The 21,649-nt window shown below is 41.4% G+C and overlaps 1 protein-coding gene across 25 annotated transcripts in view; it reads left to right on the forward strand.

Moving 5' to 3' along the window:
- CD44 (CD44 molecule (IN blood group)) overlaps positions 1 to 21,649 on the forward strand; it is a 70,293-nt gene that overhangs the window by 19,095 nt on the left and 29,549 nt on the right. For all 25 annotated transcript variants that reach the window (XM_035116329.3, XM_060274841.2, XM_060274858.2 and 22 more), the window contains exons 2-4: positions 13,495 to 13,660; positions 19,148 to 19,284; positions 20,371 to 20,442. In XM_035116329.3, the coding sequence (XP_034972220.3) occupies positions 13,495 to 13,660; positions 19,148 to 19,284; positions 20,371 to 20,442 (375 nt within the window). The remainder of the gene's footprint in view (positions 1 to 13,494; positions 13,661 to 19,147; positions 19,285 to 20,370; positions 20,443 to 21,649) is intronic.

Below are 21,649 nucleotides of genomic sequence, written 5' to 3' on the forward strand. Positions count from 1 at the left end.
CCATGAATTCTTCCACGAATTTGTTTAATCCAGGTGGTTTTTTTAAAAACCATATTCTCCTCCCGTCAGTAGTTTCTGGGGCTTGACTTCTTTCCTTTTTCAGGAAAGTCTAGTCTGTTTCATCCTTTTTGTCAAGGTTGCTAGTGGACGTCATGTGTGTTTGTATTAACTGGCTGGTATTCAAGATGTTTAAAAGTCACCTAAAGCTAAAAAAAAAAGCAGTGAGAGATTTTACTTTCTTGGGCTCCTTGATCACTGCAGATGGTGACAGCAGTCACGAAATTAAAAGACGCCTGCTTCTTGGGAGAAAAGCAATGACAAACCTAGACAGCATCTTAAAAAGCAGAGACATCACCTTGCTGACAAAGGTCCGTATAGTTAAAGCTATGGTTTTCCCAGTAGTGATGTATGGAAGTGAGAGCTGGACCATAAAGAAGGCTGATCGCCGAAGAATTGATGCTATTTGGAAGGTCCCAGTGAGTGCAGAATTATGGAATTCTTCCTATTTGGAAGGTCCCAGTGAGTGCAGAATTATTTGAATTATGGTGCTGGAGGAGACTCTTGAGAGTCCCATGGACTGCAAGAAGATCAAACCTATCCATTCTTAAGGAAATCAGCCCTGAGTGCTCCCTGGAAGGACAGATCGTGAAGCTGAGGCTCCAATACTTTGGCCACCTCATGAGAAGAGAAGAATCCTTGGAAAAGACCCTGATGTTGGGAAAGATTGAGGGCACTAGGAGAAGGGGACGACAGAGGACAAGATGGTTGGACAGTGTTCTTGAAGCTACGAACATGAGTTTGACCAAACTGCGGGAGGCAGTGCAAGACAGGAGTGCCTGGCGTGCTATGGTCCATGGGGTCACGAAGAGTCGGACACGACTAAACGACTAAACAACAACAACAAAGCTAAAACCTCCCCTTTGCTGCCATTTCTGATACAAAAGCTTTTAGTGAAGTCAACAGATGGTTTAGCGTTCAGTGAGTGCTTTTTCTTTCCTCCTTGCATTTGGATACTGTCTGTTTTTTCCTCTCTAATGAACTTTCCGTTGAAGACTGTTTAGAAACAAAACAGTCAGTATTGGATAGCTCTGTGGACCTTTGATGGAAGCTTTTAACAAATTACTTCTGAATATGAATGAGTGTTGCCTTTTATTTCAGTTAAAAGTTATTTATAGTTTTTCACGGTGCTTTTAAAATTGATTGTGCAAAGATGCTTGGCCAATAGCATGAACAGTAATTGCATCATGGACGTTTTGAATGCAAAAAATGCTGCTCACTTCGCATTGTCTGCTTTTTGCAGAAAAGACTGCTGTGCTATGGCTTAATATGATTATTCATGGACTTCCTTCTGGCTACATAGTCCAAATGAGTATGCTTTGTTTTGCTTTTGTGTTGTTTTAATCTAAAACAATTGTTCACATATAAATTTTGGTCTTCCCCCAGCTTGCATTTCCCTTAAGTGGCTTCAGCTGAATTCTTAGAAGAGTGCCAGAAGAGGTTAAAATTTGTGACCTCCCTTGCAGAGTAACTGGGATTACACCAAAGGTTCTCTGTGCTGTGAGCTGCTTTCCAGTAAGGCCATTGGTGCCTGGCTATGCTTTTAATAATCTCTGCTTCTCCAGAGGCCATGCCTGATCATTGTCTAAATCAACAAACGGTGACTTCACTGCCTGAGCTCTTCATTTTTCCTTTGCAGCATCTGCCACAACTGCACAGCTGTGCCATATTCTGATGCGGCCCAAAGACTCTTGTTGTATTTTGGGGCGAAGCTATTGTAAATCGCATAATGTTTAGCACAGCAAGGAAGGGAGTTTGGCCAGCGTTTTGACACCGTATGGACGATGGCGGTGTGTTTACCCCAGCAACGGTTGTCATACAGATAATGCATATTTGAAACTCCTGTTAGCAGCATTAAAAAAGAGAAGAGAAGAAAAAAAGAGAAAGCAGCTGTTGCTGAGGAAATAAAAAGCAATGTCTTGTTCCTACTTGTAGCTACACAATGTGCCTGCATTTGCTTGGCTCAGTGTTCCTTACTTCATCTCCATAAAGCTGATTTAATGTAGTTATTTAATGTGCCAGATTAGGTTCTGTGGCAGTCTAATCCAGGGGCAGCCAAGATGGTTTTGAACCACAACGCCCTTCGCCCCAGGCTATTGGCCATGCTGGCTGAGTTGTAGTGTACAGTATCTGGAGAGAACCACTTTGGCTGTTCTCTGCTCTAGGGAGGTAGCTTAGGGAAGCTTTTAATGTTTGATGGATTTCTGTATTTTAATATTTTGTTGGAAGCCGCCCAGAGAGGCTGGGGGAACCCAGCCAGATGGGCGGGGTATAAATAATAAATTATTATTATTATTATTATTATTATTATTATTATTATTATTATTATTATTATTATGAAAGCACATACATATACAAGGTAAGCCATTGTGGTTTGGTGGTCAGAATGTTGAATTAGGATTGGCAAGCTCTGGGTTCAAATCCTTACTCAGCCTTGAAGCTCAGTGGGTGAATTTGAGCTCATCACTGTCTCCTAACTGAAAATAAAATGGGGTGTGGTGGAGGGAGAAGAACAATGTATGTCACTCTAAACTTAGAGGAAATACAGGATGTCAAAGTAGAAAGGGTAAAATCTAAGGCCTTCATAGGATGGCTGATCTTACTTTCAGAATTAAATATGACTCACTTTTTCTGCACTACAAAGTGCTAACCATGATATAAATAACCTGCTTGGAAACTGCTTGGGAGACTCTGGATTTCATCAGAAACTTACCTGGTTCCTCATTGAAAAGGTCAGTCGGTGTTCACAAGTTTTACTGGAATAGATTGCTGGCCCATTTCTGCTGAGCATAGCTGCTAGGAGGTAGAATATTGTCCCTGGCATTCTGGAATGCACATGAGGTTCCCTTGCCGACAAACGGATATGGAAAGGGTTTAGAATGGTGTAGGAGACATGTCCAAAAATCCATGAATGTTTTTTTTTTATTAGTGACACCTCAGTGGCAAGTAATGGCAGGCAGACAAGTTTTCCTGAAAGGCAAGCTGGCCATCTTATTGTTCTCCAACGTACAACTGTGGGGAATTTGGTACATTCTCAGGCTCAGGCTCAAGCCTCACCAGCAACCAGAAAACAAATTAAACATGCCCCAGAATACTTTGCAGTGCACAGAATGTTCTGTGGTAGATACAGATAAGTAGCACTTTTTAGAAGTATGAAGCTTTGAGGAACCAGCATAGCGTGATCAGCAGTTTTGATGCAATTTTTTTAAAAGATTTTTTTTCCTCATTGCTCATTCCATGTTCCCAGTGCTCAGCAACTATGTCTCCATATGTTGTGGCAAGAGCTTCCTTTCCCAATAAAATGGCTTGGGTCGTTGACGCGATCGCCCCTGAGCACCCCCTCCTGCTTTGTAGAGCCTGCTTGGCTCCCTGGTATTCTCCAGAGCTTTGGGCGAGGACACAAGCTCTCTGTGACTTGTTTGCAAAGCATTTTGAGGATAAAATCACTTGACTCTGCTGTTACAGGAGATTAATCTCCACCCCCCGCAGGGTGGATAAAAATCAATGATTTTTTTTAAAAAAATCAAAAAAATCAGATTTTTTAAAATTTAAATCGATTTTTTTGATTTAAATCGGATTTTTTTTAAATAAAATGCTTTTTGAGGAAAATATATTACCATCCAAAGGTTATTCCATCATGAAATAAAGATTAGTTTTTTTTAATTATGTAGAATAAGGTTGTATATGTTTAATTTTTTGGGTAAATAAATTCCATTAATCCATTCACAATGTCATGCTCTTCCAGAGGTTTTTGTAAGATTATTGGGCAGTTTCTCTTCCTACAAGATATTATCACAGATGCTTGGTTTACTTTTGCAGTTCTCAAAAGTGAATTTGACTCAACAGAGATCACATGCCTCTTCTTCACAGCAAAAATGTTATAACATGAACAGAGTTGAGAAAAAGACCTTAATCCTATTGTTCTACAAACCTATGAATACAGAAACAACCCCTTCAGTACTAAGTTTCAAGAAGTTCAGTGAATAGAATAGAAACAATATTTTTCTGATTGTTTGGAGTGGACCATATTTAAGTTTTTCATGTGTAGGCTGGGCTGTCAGTCTAAATTTCTTAAAATATATATATTTTGTTTTTGTTTAGCCAAATTCGTTAACAAACATGGATGTTTTTTTAAGCAAATAACATATGCTGTAATGTTATTGTTTCAGTTGAATAAATCTATTTAAAGTGTTATTAAGGTAATGATTATTTTTCTCCTTCCTAAGTACAACAGTAAAGTTGTCCAAATATGAATGATTAACCTATTAAACTGGGGATAAAAAACTAATATGAAAAGTTGTTATTCTAAAAATCTTCATCTACTTGCATATTAAAGTTATACCAGCAAGAATTAGTATTTATGTAGAAAACTATGATTTAAATCAAACCTTACTGACTGAGGTGCTGCTGTTTGAGGTGTTTACTGAGGTGCTGCTACGTGCCCTCTGTCTTTGAGCTCTTTGCTCTCCTACTTTCAAGGCTCGTCGGGTTCTGGGAGATGGAGGGGCTGGGACCTGGAAGGGTCAGGATGGGGAGGTGGTCTCCACCATTCCTGCTCTGCCCAGCCCCTGACAGTGAGTGGCATCACTTTGTGGTGGTTCTGGTCCTACTTGGATGGTCATTTCCAGAGGGTGATGTTTGGGGAGTGCTCTTTGTCCCAGTGGACTCTTTAGTGTGGGAATCATCAGTGTTTGATTTTTATGGAAATAATGCTGATAAATATTCTATGACCTTTTAGATGTTTTTTTTGTGGGAGGGGTTATTGGTTCGTTTTTGTTTTATTATGTATTTTGCGTTCTCATTTTGTATTTTTCTGTTGTGACCTGCCCTCTGATCTTTGGATGAAGGGCAGTGTACAAATTTAATAAATTGTCATTGCCATCAAGGTGGCATACATCAGCTTTTGCTAACTTGGTGCCCTATAGATGTTTTAGAGTACAACTCCATAAACCCCAGCCTGCAAGGATTACTGGATGTTACTGGTGAGAGTTGGCACCACGTTGGTCAAGGCTAGCACACGTAGTTTCCCCACCCTTTAGGTTAGGCTGAGTCACAAGTGTGTGACCCAGTGTTATACAGTGAGTTTCATGGCCTAGTGGTGATTTGAGTCTGTGTCTCTCTGAGCATATATTGCCACTCTAACTGCTACACCATGCTGGCACGTACATCACTTTGTGGTTTGATTCATGACACTATTCTTTTTGAAATTGCTAGTGGACAAAGAATTGGACAATGCAGACAGGAAGTAGAGCTTACTGGTGCCATTCAACAAAACAGTCTCTCTTAGCTTAAGTCTGCTGTTGAAGTCTTCACTGATACCTCCTTTGGCGATCACTCGTACCTGAGTAAGATTGTCTTCCATGAACATGGTCTTAACAGTGAGTCCGTAAATGACTGTGGAGGCCAATTCTGGATCTACACGTCCTTCCACAGTGGGGACATGGGTTTCTGGGTGGGAGTTGATCACGGTGAGGGTTTGCCAAACGTGCCTTCCTCTTGGCACGTTTCTCCCTTTCGTCCTGAGTTCGAGCGTCTTCAAAGCCCACGACACCTGTTCTTCAACTGGAGCGTTCACAGGCCAGTGTTTCCCAGTTGTTGGTGTTTATACTAAATTTTTTAAGATTTGCCTTGAGAGAGTCTTTGAACATCTTTTGTTGACCACCAGCATTACACTTTCAATTTTTGGGTTCGGAATAGAGTAGTTGCTTTGGAAGACGCTCATCAGGCATCCGCACAACATGACCAGTCCAACGAAGTTGATGTTGAAAAAACATTGCTTCAACAGTTGTTATCTTTGCTTCTTCCAGTACAGTGACATAAGTTCACCTGTCTTCCCAAGCGATGTGTCAAAATTTTCGGAGACACTTCAGCCTATACTTCAGCATTGGACTAGGCATGGGGCATAATGTGGATATTTATGCTTTAATATTTCATAAATCATCCCCCATGTAGATGGAATAATCATGCTCAACTGAATCAAACCACAATGGGTGACAAACAAAGCAGATATATTCAAGAAATACAAGTCGCTTGAGGTGACTTTCTCAACAAGCTAAGAAGCTAAATGGGAAGACCGCACCCCATGCAGCACCCTGTGGAATTTTACTCAGACGTATCTCCATGTCACCAATCATCCTGTCTGTAATACTACTTTATTACTCATAGTTGTCTGTAGCCATTATCCAGTGGAACATCTAATCCTAAATACGCTTGCCAATTCATATGTCTGTGGCATTTGTGGAATCTCTCTACAGTATCTTATTATCTTTATATATATAAAAAAATTCTTCCAGTAGCACCTTAGAGACCAACTAAGTTTGTCATTGGTATGAGCTTTGGTGTGCATGCACACTTCTTCAGATACACTGAAACAGAAGTCATCAGATCAAAAGGGTGGTGGGAAACTTAGTATCTTAAGTTTTAGATATCACACTTGTTGCTAGACAACCTTTTTTTGGTAAAGTGATGCTGTTGCCCTCTTGGAACAACAAAATAAAAATATAAAGTAATACAAGAGTCTCAAGCTGGTTCATGGATGATTTCTTTGGGGACAGGCTTACCTTTAAGAACCTGATTCTCTGTTCAGCTTCAATAGAGCAACTGAAATATTGGGAAATAGCTATTCTTTAGTCACCATGGGATGTTTGTTTTAATTGTTAAGCATTGACAGAAGTAGTTGTGAAGCCCAGCTTGCATTGTAAAGAGCAATCCTGCTTTGTGCTTAGAATGTTTTATTGAGAGCCAGGAGGAAAAGTAAAAGACCTGGAATGGTAGCGCTCAGTATTGTGTATAATGCTGACTTTCTATTTTGATGTCTTTGAACAGTGGGGTGTAAATAAATAAATAAAATGTGACCGTCCTTTTGCCAATGCATTGTAAAAAAGGGGGGGGAATGGTCCTGGTTGTTCATATATTAAGAATGCAAGAAAGGAATTTTTACTAGGTTGTGTAGGCCTGGCCACTGTAGTCACTGGAACTAAAGCATGCAGTTCCACCCACTTTAAAGCACAATAATTTTATTTCAATGAAATTTGGGGTTGGTAAACTGCCTTTGTGTTGCACCCAATGATTTTTCTCCTGATAGTGATTACATTAAACCATCTGGCATATTTGAGTCAGGAAACGGAAACCAGATTAGATAAAAATGTAAATATTAATCAAAGTTGGATCTGAGATGAATTTCATACTACTCAGTGTATATTTTCCTTGTATTTATGTTCTGTGAAATCAGACATAATTCATCAAGAAGCCAGTGAGTTTTTCAAAGGATCACACTGCAGCTTGGTTTTATCTGTAGCCCAAATAAATGGTAATGAAGAATACACAATTATTGTAATTAATCTGATTTAACACATACATACCGCACATACAGATATGAGCAACCAAACTAAGGTTCGTGGTGCGTTTGTGAAGAAGTTGTGTGGGTGTGATGAAAACTTTCAAGGAGCCTTAAGTTTGGGACAGGAAGGTTAATGAGAGGCCAGAATGACTATAAATGTTCCAAGTTGCCGGGCACATCTGTTGTTAAAGACAGTACTGGTAAATGGCCTAAAATGGCTAGGAAATAGATACATCTCTGGAATGTGAGAGCCAGTTTTAGCAGAAAGCAAGTCTTTCTCCCCCACTCTCCCTGAAACAGAAACACCAATTGCAGTTTTGAGTGGGACACACAGAGAGAGAGGACCAGCCTTGAACTCTGGAAAGCACCTTTTTGGGGACTGCCTCATTCTGCAGAACCGACAAAGGGCAATAGATTTTGCTGCTTGTGGTAGATAAGCTGCGCCTCCACCAAAGCCCAACCTCTGAAAGGAAATAAAAACCAGCCAAGCTTAGTACGATTCAGAGAGGCGAAGCACATGTAACAATACAATTAGACAGCTTGTGGGAGATGCATCTAGTTGGCATGCTGTAATTTTATACAGGAACTGCAATGAGAACTTAGCCATGCTGTCTGATAAGGAAACAACCTGTGGAACTCCATTTTAACCTGGTTCCGTTTCTAGATATATAAAGATTCAGAAAGCAGCATAACAAAATGCAAATGGTTTAGAACAGAGGTAGATGTTATTGGTCTCCAACCATATCTTCTTTGATTACTTGCCATACTGGCTGAGGTTCATGGGAATCTCAACAGCACCTGGGAAGGGCCACATGTTTCCTACCTCAGAATTTAACAGACTGAAAGAACTCATGTTTGGCTATACAGAAGCTTTAGGAGATACTAATCCATAAAATGCCTATTTGTGGTCATATATTCAGGGACAAATAACACAGCACCACAGCACCAATCTGAATTCATGGCAAACATATAGAAAGACGATGCTTTGCGCCATCAAAACCCTAATATTATTGGAGCTTACAGGGTCCACTTCCCACATCCTGCCCGTGTCTCAAACATTCTGCTCTGAACCGCAGAAACCAGAAACGAAAATCCCAAAGTTAGATGAGCACTTCCTGGTCCCCATGGCAACCGCCTGCAGTTTTGCATGCTTAAATACTAGTTCTCTTTGCCCTTTTCCCCCCCTGTGAAGCAAAGCAATATTTCTGCAAATACTTTGCTGCTGCAGTCACTTTGATGTGCCTACACATCTCTTAATTACATGGTGCACTAAGTTTTAAAATATAAAATGGTAGCCTGTCTGAGTGTGAAACCTGCTGGTTCTGTACTTAAAAAGAAAAGAAAACACAGAAGGAAAAAATAACCCTCATTATTATTAACATTCAACACTCACCATAGAGAAGCAATGTTTGCATATACTTATTTCAAGTAACGGATGCAAAGCCAGGCTGTTGTGAATGATTAGCTCTGTGTGGTTATGTTAGCAGGGATGAAAAAGACTCTTTGGCTCTTACATTTGAGCCCCTGGTTTCTAAAAGCCACATGGCAATTTCCTAAACAAATATCACTTCTTTGTGGGAAAGTTGGGTGTACTGTGTCTGTTCCCCCATGTCTGCATGCACTGAATAGCCACACAATTGTGGCTTCAGGCCATTGTCCCTTACCCATGATGAAAAGGAGGCCTTAAACATGTTGCTTTACGCAAACTAGACACCATTTTCAGACATGGAAGATGATACCCATTTAGGGCATGGGTAGGCAAACTAAGGCCCGGGGGCCGGATCCGGCCCGCGGACGGTCCAGGAATCAGCATGTTTTTACATGAGTAGAATGTGTCCTTTTATTAAAAATGCATCTCTGGATTATTTGTGGGGCCTGTCTGCTGTTTTTACATGAGTAGAATGTGTGCTTTTATTTAAAATGCATCTCTGGTTATTTGTGGGGCATAGACATTCATTCATTTCTCTCCCCCCCCCAAAAAATATAGTCCAGCCCCCCCCCAAGGTCTGAGGGACAGTGGGCCAGCCCCCTGCTGAAAAAGTTTGCTGATTTAGGGTATCATCATATGGGAAGTGTCTTTAAAACAAGGCACAGAAATCTCCCTGAAAGAGAGATAGTCACATGGAAAGGATTCAAATGTCTATAATTCAACCTAAACTGCAGCTTTTCCTGAAGAAAAATAGTGGCCAGTGGGAAGCTTATTGTAGTAGCATCTATAGGGTTGCTTAACAATCTCCTCAGCAGCCATTTTTCCTATTCTGCTTGCAATTTCAAGCCATTGGAGATGTGGTTGGAAGCAGGTCAGGTGGAAACAAAGACCCAATTGTTTCCTAGTTCTGCCAGGAGAGGGGCTTTTCAAATCTCTGTAGGGAAGGAACTAATGGAAGGCAGGTTCTTTCTCTAGGTGAGGGCAGAACCACTGATAATTCTCCATCTTGCTTCTGTCATGTCCTGCCACAGTAGTTGCCCGCAGGCATCAGAAACACGGAGGGAGAAGAACACGGAATGTGGCTCATGGAGGACAGAGGGATAATTGTTCCTGAGAAAAACTAGAGTTGTTGCCTGACTTCAACCATCTGGTGGACATATTTTGATGCTACTGTCCTCAGAGCTAAAAGCTTTTGCTCTGTGTTGTGTTAGGATTGAAATGTGAATCCATTGCAAATTTCACTTCCAGTTCAGGTAGACCCTCAGTAGGAAGTGCAGCAAAATCCCTGCTTCATTCTTTGTAAGGGATTGTTACCACCACTTTGCCCAGTTCCCCTTCTTTATCAGCCATGGGGTCTATAGCTGACTAGCAGTGATCTTACAGGGCGTTCTGCTGCAGAGGTTACGGTACTGGATACAAGGCAGATAGAAGACAAAGAAGAAAGGCAAAGGCTTGGCTACAAAGGCTTGTGCTTGTGGGTTAACAATCTCCATGCTCTTTAAAATGTGAAACATGCTCAGGGGCATTTCATGGTTTCACGTTGAATCACCAAAGTCTTATGGGCTGGCCAAGATTAATGATTAGGACAATTACAGTTTGTTGTGCAAGTTTTGCCTCTCTTAAGAGCCATTATTAAACAATATTGGCTTCCAGCTATGGAACATCACATGGTGTCAGGAAAACAACATTGCCATGCCAGTGCCTGCCAGCTATGAAGGGCAAAGGAAGAAGAAAATTGCTGAGGCCCAATTTCTGATTGCATTGCAAATGGGATGGAACACTTAGGCAACACGAGTCCATCATGCTTTATGTTTTTTTTTAAATAATTTTTATTAAATTTTCCAATTAAACAACATCAAATCACATTGAAATTATTCCCAATTACACTTTATCCAAATTAATTATACAATTCTAATTAAAAGAAACATTCCAATTATACCTAATTATTTTGAATTTTTCCAATTCCCCATGCCTCAGATTCCAGAGCTTCCTGCTAATCACTACTGCCATTTGCTTTTAATAATTTCTCCCTTGTTATTCAGCCTCTGATGTAAACCTTCACATCTTGTCCCAGAATAATACAGTCCTTTGCTAACAGTCTTTGTTGACATCCTTCAATCTTCTCCAAGCCTCCGAGTTGTGTTGCCAGCCAGGTTTTACCAAAATGTTTTCTATCACTGCGTGAAGTTGTGTCTTTAGTCTCCCTCTGATCGCTGGTCATCCGAATCCAACAAAGCACACAAATTACCAATCATGTCCAAATTTCTACTTCATAGCTCCTCCGAAGACAGATTTACAGCTTTTCCAGCGAGGAAATAGCCAGGTCGAATCTTATCACTCTTCTAAAAACAAACAATGGCTTTTTCCTCGCCTCTAGCTGCTATCCACTCCGGCGGCCATTTTGTGCTTTTTTTATTTCTAACTGCAACACAAGTCTTAAATCTTCTTAATCAGTCCACAACGAACCCCAGCCAGTACCAGCTGTTAGTAGGGAGATTTTTACAAGATTATCAAAGCATACATAACTCCTCCATTTAATTGTTTATATTTCCATGTCCACACAGTTTGTATTTTCTATTTTCCCGCTGCTCTAGGTAAATCCGAAAGCCTGTCCAGAAAATGTGTTTAGTAAATCTTTAAGAGAAGAAAAAAGAGAGAGTTTCACTTCCCTGTCAGGCTTCTCGGTTTCTCCAGATAATCCATCTTCCGTTCTGCGATGTTTCCACTCTTATCTCTCAGTGGCTGTAAATCAAGTATTTTTCTCTACTGCTCAGGGCTGGGTCCGCAGGCAATAATTTTTTTGCTCCTTCATCTGAGGCATGCCCAAAACTTTTATCTAATTAAAATTCCAAGTCATGGGACCCGTGCCCGCATTGGGTGGCTTCCAGGAGTGCTGACTCCAACGGGTGCTCAGCCCTGCCCCCCCCCGCAGGGTCCGGGTGGGTTAAGGGGCATCTGTGGGCCAGCGGCCCCCTCCCGTAGCATCCTGGGAGGGGTGGGGGAGGCTGTATACTCCCGAAGCAGCCGCCAAAAAAACACCGTTGAAGCGGAGCAGATGGTATTGTCCGCCATTCCCAGCGTGCACGAGCGGAAGTCTAGTCCATCATGCTTTATGGATCAGCAACGGACACCATTTAAGGGCACTTCTCTCAGATCACAATTGAGAGGACTTCCTTTAGGATTACCACAGGCCCCAACTCTTATCTCCTTAACAGCAGCTTGCTCTGCAGACATTAGCAGGTGATATTTCCATGCCGTGAGAAGCATCACCTGCTCTGTACCTCTACTATAGTCTGTCTTTATTATTAGGGAAGGAGAATATTTAGGATGGTGCTAAGGTCTTAGAAGGACACCATTTACCTCCTGTATGTTTGGTTGTGCTATATTTTCCGACACAATGGTTTATTTGATACAAAGCCAATTTCAAATTATTGGAGAAGGGTTGTAGTATTAATGCTGAGAATGTACTCAGGAATTAAGCCACGATCTTAACAAATCTTCCAGAGAGAGGGAGAGGGAAGGTGTGTGTGTGTGTGTAAGTAAATCTGAGTTCCTCCCTCATACTATGGCTGGTTTATGCCACTTGCAACCTGTACAGTAACACTTTGCAGAATTCCAGTTAAAGGAACGCCTGACAAAAGTTGTGGATAATTGCGAATTTGGCACATGGGCTAGTCTTTACTAATTGTGACCACAATCTCTCCCCTGGTGAAGCACAAGTAGAGATTTATACATTTATTTATTCCTTGATACGCTTGACAAGGCCAGTGTTGCCTTGGAAGGGGGGAAAAACCTTAAAGAATGTTGGGTAAGAATGCCCCACTTGCTCCCATGTTGGAATCCAAGCACTGTTGACATTCTGCTTGTGGAAGATGTATCCTTCACACTTGCAAGTGCTAGTTCTCCTCATTAAATAGTGAGCATTCCATGCTTACAAAATCCTCATAACCCACCTTTGCAGTTCAAACTAATACTTATTTCAAATTTGAATGTAGATACAAACCTTGAACATTTCCTCTCCTCTTGAAATGTTCTGTTCAGCAAATTTTTCTGAGGCAAAATAATAATAATGCATTTTGAACCAATGCCAGTCCTTAGAGAAGGCTTATGCTAATGTAAATACAGTGGTACCTCGACATACGAATGCTTCGACTTCCGAAGGTTTCGACTTATGAAGTCGACAACCCCAGAAGTCTTTTCGCCGCGCTTCAACATGCGCAGAACGGGTGCTTCGACATCCTAAAATCTCGACTTACGAAGAGCGCCGCGGAACGGATCGTCTTCGTAAGTCGAGGTACCACTGTAGATATGTTTCAGATTATATAGAAGGTATAATCAAGAGGAAACTAACTCCAACATGCTCCTGTCATGGAAAACTTCATTTGTAGCATGAAAGAACTACTTATCATTTCCAAGGCCCTTTCGTGCAGAGCTGCCCACCAGATTCTGAGATACGTCTTGAGTGTAAGGTCAAAAACATAAAATCTCCTCAGTGCTCCTTCCAGAATTGTATGATTTGCTTAAAGTGCTTTTGGTTAAGTAAATGGTTCGGTAATGCCAATAAAAATTTTCCTAGGATTTTGAAACAGCCAAACATCTGATATGGTATTTAAAATTTAATGGCCAGTGTCACTATGTAATCAGTTCTTTGTTTTTCTCTAATTCACAGATTTGAATATAAGTTGCAGATATGCAGGTGTTTTCCACGTTGAGAAAAACCGTCGTTATAGCCTTTCAAGAGAAGAGGCCGTTGAGCTTTGTAAAGCTCTCAACAGCACCCTTCCAACATGGGACCAGATGCAGAAAGCTTACGACCAAGGATTTGAAACCTGCAGGTAGGAAATCTACAGGTGTACTTTCAAAAAGTTTTGGATAGTTTGTTTTTGGGAAACGAAGTCCAGTAACATCTGGAGCGACACTGGTTCCCCACTCCCTGCTTTAGAACAAGCCTGTAAAATAGAAGAGCATAGTAATCCCTTATCTTTCATTCAGCCCCAAGAGTTACGTGTATATGCGAAAATTGTGTATAGTCAAACGCTTGGAGCTGTCCCACGGGAAGCAGGTGAGGGCAAAGAGAGAGTATCCCCAGCACTCTCAGAACTGGTGCGCTGAGGGGGCCTTGCCCAGCAAGCCAGGTGGAACACTTAAAAGTTCTTTTTGCACCAGGTCCGCTTGGCTTACCCACCATGAAAAGAGCTTTTAAGCACTCGGCTGTGCTTGGGGGGCAATGCCTGCTCAGCGCACTGGTTCTAGAAGGCTAGGGATGCTCCTGCGAGATCTCACTGAGCATCCCATAGCATGCCGAGCAGGTGTGGCCCGGCAAGCAAGGTGGAGAGCTCGAGAGTTGTTTTTATAGTCCTTAACTCCAAGCAGACTCAGCATGAAAATACATTTTAAGCTCTTCCGCCTTGCTTGGGGACTTGTGCAATTTCAATCAGCCTGCCTTCAACTGCATGTGGCTAAAATTGCGCAGGTCAGATGTGTGTAAGATGAGGAATTAATGTAGCATTATCCCATGTCAGATGGAGAGACTGAGAGAATAGGGTTTTGTTTGCCTTAAGGCCACCTAGGCAGTACCCAGCCAAGGTAAGATTTGAGCCAGACTTCCCATCTCCTGCTGCTAATTACCCTGTTAGTCACTATGCTGTGCCAGATATCATCATCAGCATTGCATATAAGTACAATAAATATTTACCAGCATTCCTGCCCACCTGCAGAGATGTACGTGCCACAGGGCAGCTTCCACATTGATCTGGCAGTTGGGTTGTCTGGAAGGAATTGTTACTTAACTTGGGCAACTACATGGAAGCAGAACCGCAGCCTAAGGGGAACATATGCCTCATTAACTTAACATATTAAATTAGCTGAGGCCGTGTGTGTGGCACCATTACTAATAATTAAATTTTATGAACATGCAACCGGGGGAAAGCAAATTGATAAAGCACCACCTCCTTGCCTATAACACAACCACCTAAGTACTCCTAAGTCCATTCTGTCAAAAGGTTCGACTGCATTGCTTTTGCATCTTTATGGCGTGAATTTTATTGCTGGTTTGTGAGCTACACAGTGCGTGGACTTGTATAAGAGTGCTTTCAAAATACACGGAGCAAAGGAAAGGCAAATTCATTGGTATGGAAAGTAATTAGCCTAATTAGCATGGTAAGTAATTAGATTAGTTAGTTTCTGATGGTGCAATTGTTCAAAAATATTTAACTGTTTATGGAATAAATGTCAAGCAGAGTTATTAATAGTTGCATAGTCTCCAGGAAGCATTAGCAAAAGGTCTTCACAGGTCCCGTTTCCCCTAAGGACCTGAGTTGCATTATTATTCCTTTTCGCAGGGTATGGGATATAAATTAATGGGATGAACAGAATTATAGTAGAGAAATATGAAGGAACCATCTTATCCAAAATAATGGTCAACAAAATTATAGAAAAGTCTCTTCAGGCGCAATTGGAAAAATTCTTCTTCTTTTTAATGCAGCGTTCTGGGTTTCTCCCACCCACCACCCCAAGCTGGGAGGTGTGGGGGAAAGCCCTGTTCTGCAGACTTCCGCTAGCAGGACTCATTAGTTGAATCCTGCCCAAGGAGCAAAAATGATTTAACTAATTCCTTTTTATTTATAGCCCATCCTTCCCAAGGGGCTCTGGAAAGGTTATTGCAATTCTAGATAGGGCCGAGATTATGGGCCTTCTTGCAATCATGGCAATGGTGAGACTATCTACCCAGTAGATATTTTTTCCTATCTTTAAAGTAGTTGAACAGAACACATGTTCTCTTAGATCACTGCCATATGTAGTAAGGATGAGACGGAACCTTAAAGATCCTTCTAAATTTCAAAACTTGGGAGACGGAGAGATTCTTTCCATAATAGACAGTTGAATTTCCCATATTATGACATATTTTCTTATGCAAGGGGTTTAAAAGATTAGTATGGTGCCTAGGCTTGTTACAGAGGATGAGACTGTTCAGGGCTGCTTTGTACATACCATGGTAACAACCCTGGCAACTCTGCCGCATCAGACATGCATTAGCTCTGAAGAAACAAGTTCTGGTTTGGTAGACAATGTTGTTGGACCCACATTGGCAACAGCATGTTTTGCCAATGTGTTGCAAGGTAGTGACCTTAATAGTACAGTGGAAATAGCTAGGAACAAGAAGTACAGTCATACCTTGGGTTACGGCTGCTTCAGGTTGCGCACTGCGCCGAATCTGGAAGTTCTGGAACGGGTTACTTCTGGGTTTGGGCGCTTGCACATGCACAGAAGCGCTGAATCTTGCTTTGTGCATGCGCAGAAGTGCCGAAATGCAACCCGCGCATGCGCAGATGCGGCACTGCAGGTTGCAAACGTACCTCCTGCACGGATCACGTTCGCAACCCGAGAATCCACTGTACTCATGTTTCTAAGGCCCGGACCGTGGCTCAGTGAAGAAACTGGGACCTAACTGTTGTGTTTCAAGTTCCACAACTGGAAGGGAAAAGGCTCCCAAAACTGTGTTTTGCATGATATTACCTTAAGCCTTGCTAGTTTATGGGAGATGATTTCTGAATATTTAATGCAACTTATGCAGGTTTTTTTTAAAAAAGTTTGCAATGAGTGCCTAAGGAAGATCCTAATCCACGTCATAATGAAAGGGTGTAGGGTGAAGCAAGAAGAGTCTGGTCAGGTGTGTGTGTGTGGAGGGGGGGGGAATCAGAGCTTCTGCACCTTTGGATAGTTTTGTGGAGCAGGGAATTTCCACAGGTTTTAAGGCAAACCTTTAGAGGAGCCCTGTCACAATGCCAGTGTCCCTGTGCATTCATCTGAAAAGGGCTTCACTTTCTGCTCAAGTTGACTTGTTACTAAAAAGCCATTGCTATAGTACAGTGGCTTTACTGTACACCTCGGGACAAAAGAAGTAACACTTTAACAGCCTGATTCTACACACATTTACATGGAAATCAGTCCCGGGTTGACAGGGATCACATTAATGGAGTATAGTTTTCTGCACCTCAATCCTGAACCAGAGGGTTGTATCCAGCACTGCATGAACAGCATTCCACTCATGAAATAAGAGGTTTTATTCTCCTGTCTCTGCTCACCCCTCAAAATCCGTGCTAGCTGCTACACAACCTCTCTTTGAGGAGGCACTAGTGGGTGATAGTTGCACAAATGGGACAGCAGCATTCTATACAAGCCAGAGTTTCAGCAGTGGCTACTTTAGGGCCCGTCCAAATTTCTGCTTGTGCCTGTGCTTTCCCCCCAAGGAGAACCCACTCTTTACCACTGAACTGGATCAAACGCTGATTGAGTTTTACGCAGATTGATGATTGCCTACAATTCAGCAGGTTTCAAATGGAAAACCTTTAGGACCAGTGCTTTCTATACAGAGGGTAAGCGGAAGTGTAGATGAGCCCTTAGCTGTCTCTCCCCAATCAAAAGCAATTTTTTAAAAGGAGGGGGGACAGAGTTGTTGATTAACTTTTAATAAACCTTTTCGGCAAAGAAGATTTAAAGGAAATCGGTACTAAATCTACTAGAAACTCAAGATAGTATTGCAAAATAACCTTCATTTGTTACATAATTTTATTAGCCACATGTTCCACTGAAACGTTCATTGAATCAGTTTATGGGGTTCCATATATGTTGGAAAGCCCTATGCTCAGTACAGAACAGCAAGGGGGATGTTACTTATTTTAGCTAGCATTCCATGTGTAGATTATTGCTACATTTCAACATTTTATTGAAGCTTTGCAAAGTTTAGAGCGTGGTATGTTTTTCATCATCCTTGCCTCTCCTTCATTGTTGTGCTCTGCCCTTTCTTGCAATAACCCCGTCAGTTTCTTCTGCTGGTAAGTTAGGAAAATATAGAGACTGGGTTGATGGAACACAGACTGGAAAGAGATCGCATATAGCTCCCTAGTATAACCCTTTGTGTAAATATGGGACCATTCACCCTTTAATATTTTCTCCCCACCCACCACAGTGACTTCTGGAATTCAAATACAGCAGCTTACATGGCAAATAACTTCGGATGCCCCAACACAGCGGGCCTGCCAATTGTGCTGTAGGAAAATTCCTTCCCTTTCCAAATCCAATGTCCTAATGTCATTCCTAATGACCAGTACACACCTGGCAAATCATTTATATTATTGTTGCATCCAATTAGTCAATGATGCCACCTAATAATGAATCAGGTCTTTAGTCTATCTAGCTCAGTACTGTCTAAGCTGTCTGCAGTTGCTTTCTAGAATTTCAGATAGCACTGTTTCTCAAACCTGCTACCTGGGATTTTTATTTTAAATGAGATATCAGGAATACATGGAGTCAGATGCTTGCATGTTTTTTCTTACTCAAATATTGTCCCTTCCATTTCCTACAATTAGTATTTCTATTAAAAAAACAAAACAAAAGCAAAACATCTGGAACCCATTGTAGTGTACACATATTCAATATAGCAGTACTAAGAATAACAATAGTATGTCCCATCTGCTGCTACACCTGCTGTCTCTAGAAGAGCAGAGTTTCTGGGACTCTAACTTGGACCTTCCAAAGCAGGCATCCCCAAACTTCAGCCCTCCAGATGTTTTGGACTACAATTCCCATCATCCCTGACCACTGGTCCTGTTAGCTAGGGATCATGGGAGTTGTAGGCCAAAACATCTGGAGGGCCGCAGTTTGGGGATGCCTGTTCCAAAGCATTTTCCCAAATGGTTGAATCCACTACAGTACTATTGTGCCATATTTGTTCTATAATTCCTTTAAAAGATCTAGTAGAGTACAGGATGGATCATGGCTTGAAAGATACACACACACACACACACACACACACACACACACACACACAGAGGAACCAATTATGTGGACAGAATCAGAGTCAATCTACAGTAGTAGTAGTAGTAGCAGCAGTAGTTGTAATATTTATATGCTGCCCATCTGACCGAGTTGCCCCAGCCACTCTGAGCGCCTTCCAACAGATTATAAAACCAAACCAAAGCATCAAGCATTGAAAACTTCCTCATACAGGGCTGACTTCAGATGTCTTCTAAACATCAGATGGTTGTTTATATCCTTGACATCTGACGGGAGGGAGTTCCACAGGGCGGGTGCCACTACCGAGAAGGCCCTCTACCTGGTTCCCTGTAGCTTCACTTCTCACAGTGAGGGAACCGCCAGAAGGTCCTCGGAGCTAGATCTCACTGTCCGAATGATGTGGGGAGAGACGCTCCTTCAGTATGGTTGATGTGTTTCCTTCACAGATGCTTTGTGATAGTATATAATTCTGTATACATTGGTTATATACCTAGATGCATCAGTATGTTTATGCCTCTTTTTCCTAGATACGGTTATATAGAAGAAAAAATTGTAGTTCCTCGACACACCCCTTATACGCTCTGCGCAGCAAATCACACTGGGATATATGTACTTTCGTCAAATATATCCGACAAATATGATACATATTGCTTCAATACATCAGGTATGTTTGGGTTTGTTCACATGCTTCCTAATAGAGATATTTTGTCGTTGCACATGCTATCTCTCAGTTTGTTGAAATAAATGTTATATCTTACGAAGCAGAATATGCAGGAGACCTATGCTAAGAAACAGATTTTTTTGGCAAGCCTGCATAACTGCTGACACACTAAGCTGAACATATTCAACCAGTCATCATATATTGCGTCCCAACCCTTCCCACTTTTTTTTGCAATTTTCGGCAGGCGGCAGCAACAACAAAATCAGATCAGGAATGTAGAGGCCTCCCCATGCATTTGCTGTACTTCTCCACAAAAATTGCCTCTAAAAATTGGACCCTCCCCACCACTTAATATATGACTGTGGCAAACCTCAATAAATGGCTCCGGCGTAAGTGTACAGCTGTCGCCATCGTATCCCATTTGGCTAATAAAGTCTGGTGGATTTAGGCAACAGGGGCAGGATCTCAGAGTGTCCTGAGAAATAAACATTTGCACTGCGGTCCAGATGGGGCTGATATGTCCCAAGAAGCTGACATGCAGCTGAACAGTGAGAGTCCTCTCCCTCCATCCCTCCCCACAGAATTAAATTTTTGTATGATGCTGGCTTAAAAACCAGGAAAGGTCTAACTACAACATTCTTGAGTGTGTGTGTGGGGGGGGGCAGTTAGGGTGGAGATGATGCTTCCGATACACACAAACAGATACAGATATAGGCCATGCTTTGCATTCTAATTATGCATCTCAGCTTCTATTTTTTTAAGAGAAACTCACACTTAGCATGCTTACAATCTGCATTTGTATTGGCATTGTTTTAAATACGTTTTATTACTTGTTTGTCAGCTTCTTTGGGAGGAAACATGGGATATATATTTAATAAGTGAATGAATGAATGAATGAATGTAGTATGTATGCCAATTCCAAATTCAAGACCCTAAACCTACAGGTGTGGAAGACTTACTTTTGTCCATGGAATGGTTGAGTTCTCAGCTGAAATCTGATGCACAGCCACCGATTTAGTGTCAGTTCTGATTTCCTTTGTTGCTTCTTACAAAAATTAACCAGATAATATTTTGTTCTCCCCTTTGTAGAATCAAGGGACATAGTTTGTGACCCCGTGGTAAAGTTATACTCCATTTGGCCTGATGAAGATAGCAAAATAGGTAAGAACTGAATTTCTTACATTTTGTGATGAGCTATATTTTGCAGGCTCCAAAACAAATCTTTGCAAACCTTAATTGTGCCATAAGAAAGCATATTCAGAAAATGTGTATAGAGTTTTGTATTCATGTTAGAATAGAATAACCTCCTATAGGTATTTAGTATACAGTAATCTAGTACAACTTCATGGTATAATCATCTGCCTGATTTTTAAACTATTTGTTTTCCATTTATCTGCTAGGATTAGGCCTTTTAAGATCATTCAGAGGTGATTAAAACCAGCCACATCATTATCAAATTAAATAAGTGAGACCCTGCAGCAAAATTTTCTGTGTATAGGTGTTTCTGCCCTCTAACTTCTCTCCCACTGACTAATTCTTGGCTTAGAGCCTTTGAAGCACATGCATTAATCTCCATGTTCTTTTTGGTACATTACAAGAAGCATTTGTGCATCTTCTTCCTTGATGGATGTTTATTTTAACATGCAAGGGCTTTCTTGGTTGAATCCAGAACACATTGTCAGACTTGAATAAGTCACTGTATTGGATAGTTTATCAAACATACTGGTTATCCTGTCAATGATACAATGAGGTTGATTGTTACAAGCGGCAGACAGTCCTTGAATGTAATATTCACGAGACACAATAATTGTTTTAATATCTCTAAATAACTATCAAAACTGTCTGTCAAAAGCAGTGAAGATTAGAAAGAAATAGTTTCAGGTTGTAGCAAAGCACATTTAGATTGGCTGTTGTACAACGAACATAACAACTGGAAAATGAAGGAGTGTGTAACACCCCTTCCCCTGCGAGCCCTTAAATGATCATCTGTCATGGATAGTTCAAGCCTAGCAAACTGTTCTCCAAAGGATTTTGCTAACTGCTCCTTCTAACCAATTGGTTTTATAACTCTCCTGCCAAAAGTAAGCATCATAGGGAAGTCTGCAGGTGCATGGCCTTCTGTACAGTGGTACCTCAGGTTACAGATGCTTCAGGTTACAGACTCTGCTAACCCAGAAATACCTAGTACCTCGGGTTAAGAACTTTGCTTCAGGATGAGGACAGAAATTGCGCGGTGGCGGCAGCAGGAGCCCCATTAGCTAAAGTGGTACCTCAGGTTAAGAACAGTTTCAGGTTAAAAACAGACCTCTAGAACAAATTAAGTTCTTAACCCAAGGTACCACTGTACAGTGGTGCCTCGCTTAACGAA

This window comes from Zootoca vivipara, chromosome 1 (assembly GCF_965207765.1).
Source record: "Zootoca vivipara chromosome 1, rZooViv2.hap1.1, whole genome shotgun sequence".
In the NCBI taxonomy this organism is placed as follows: Eukaryota; Metazoa; Chordata; class Lepidosauria; order Squamata; family Lacertidae; genus Zootoca; species Zootoca vivipara.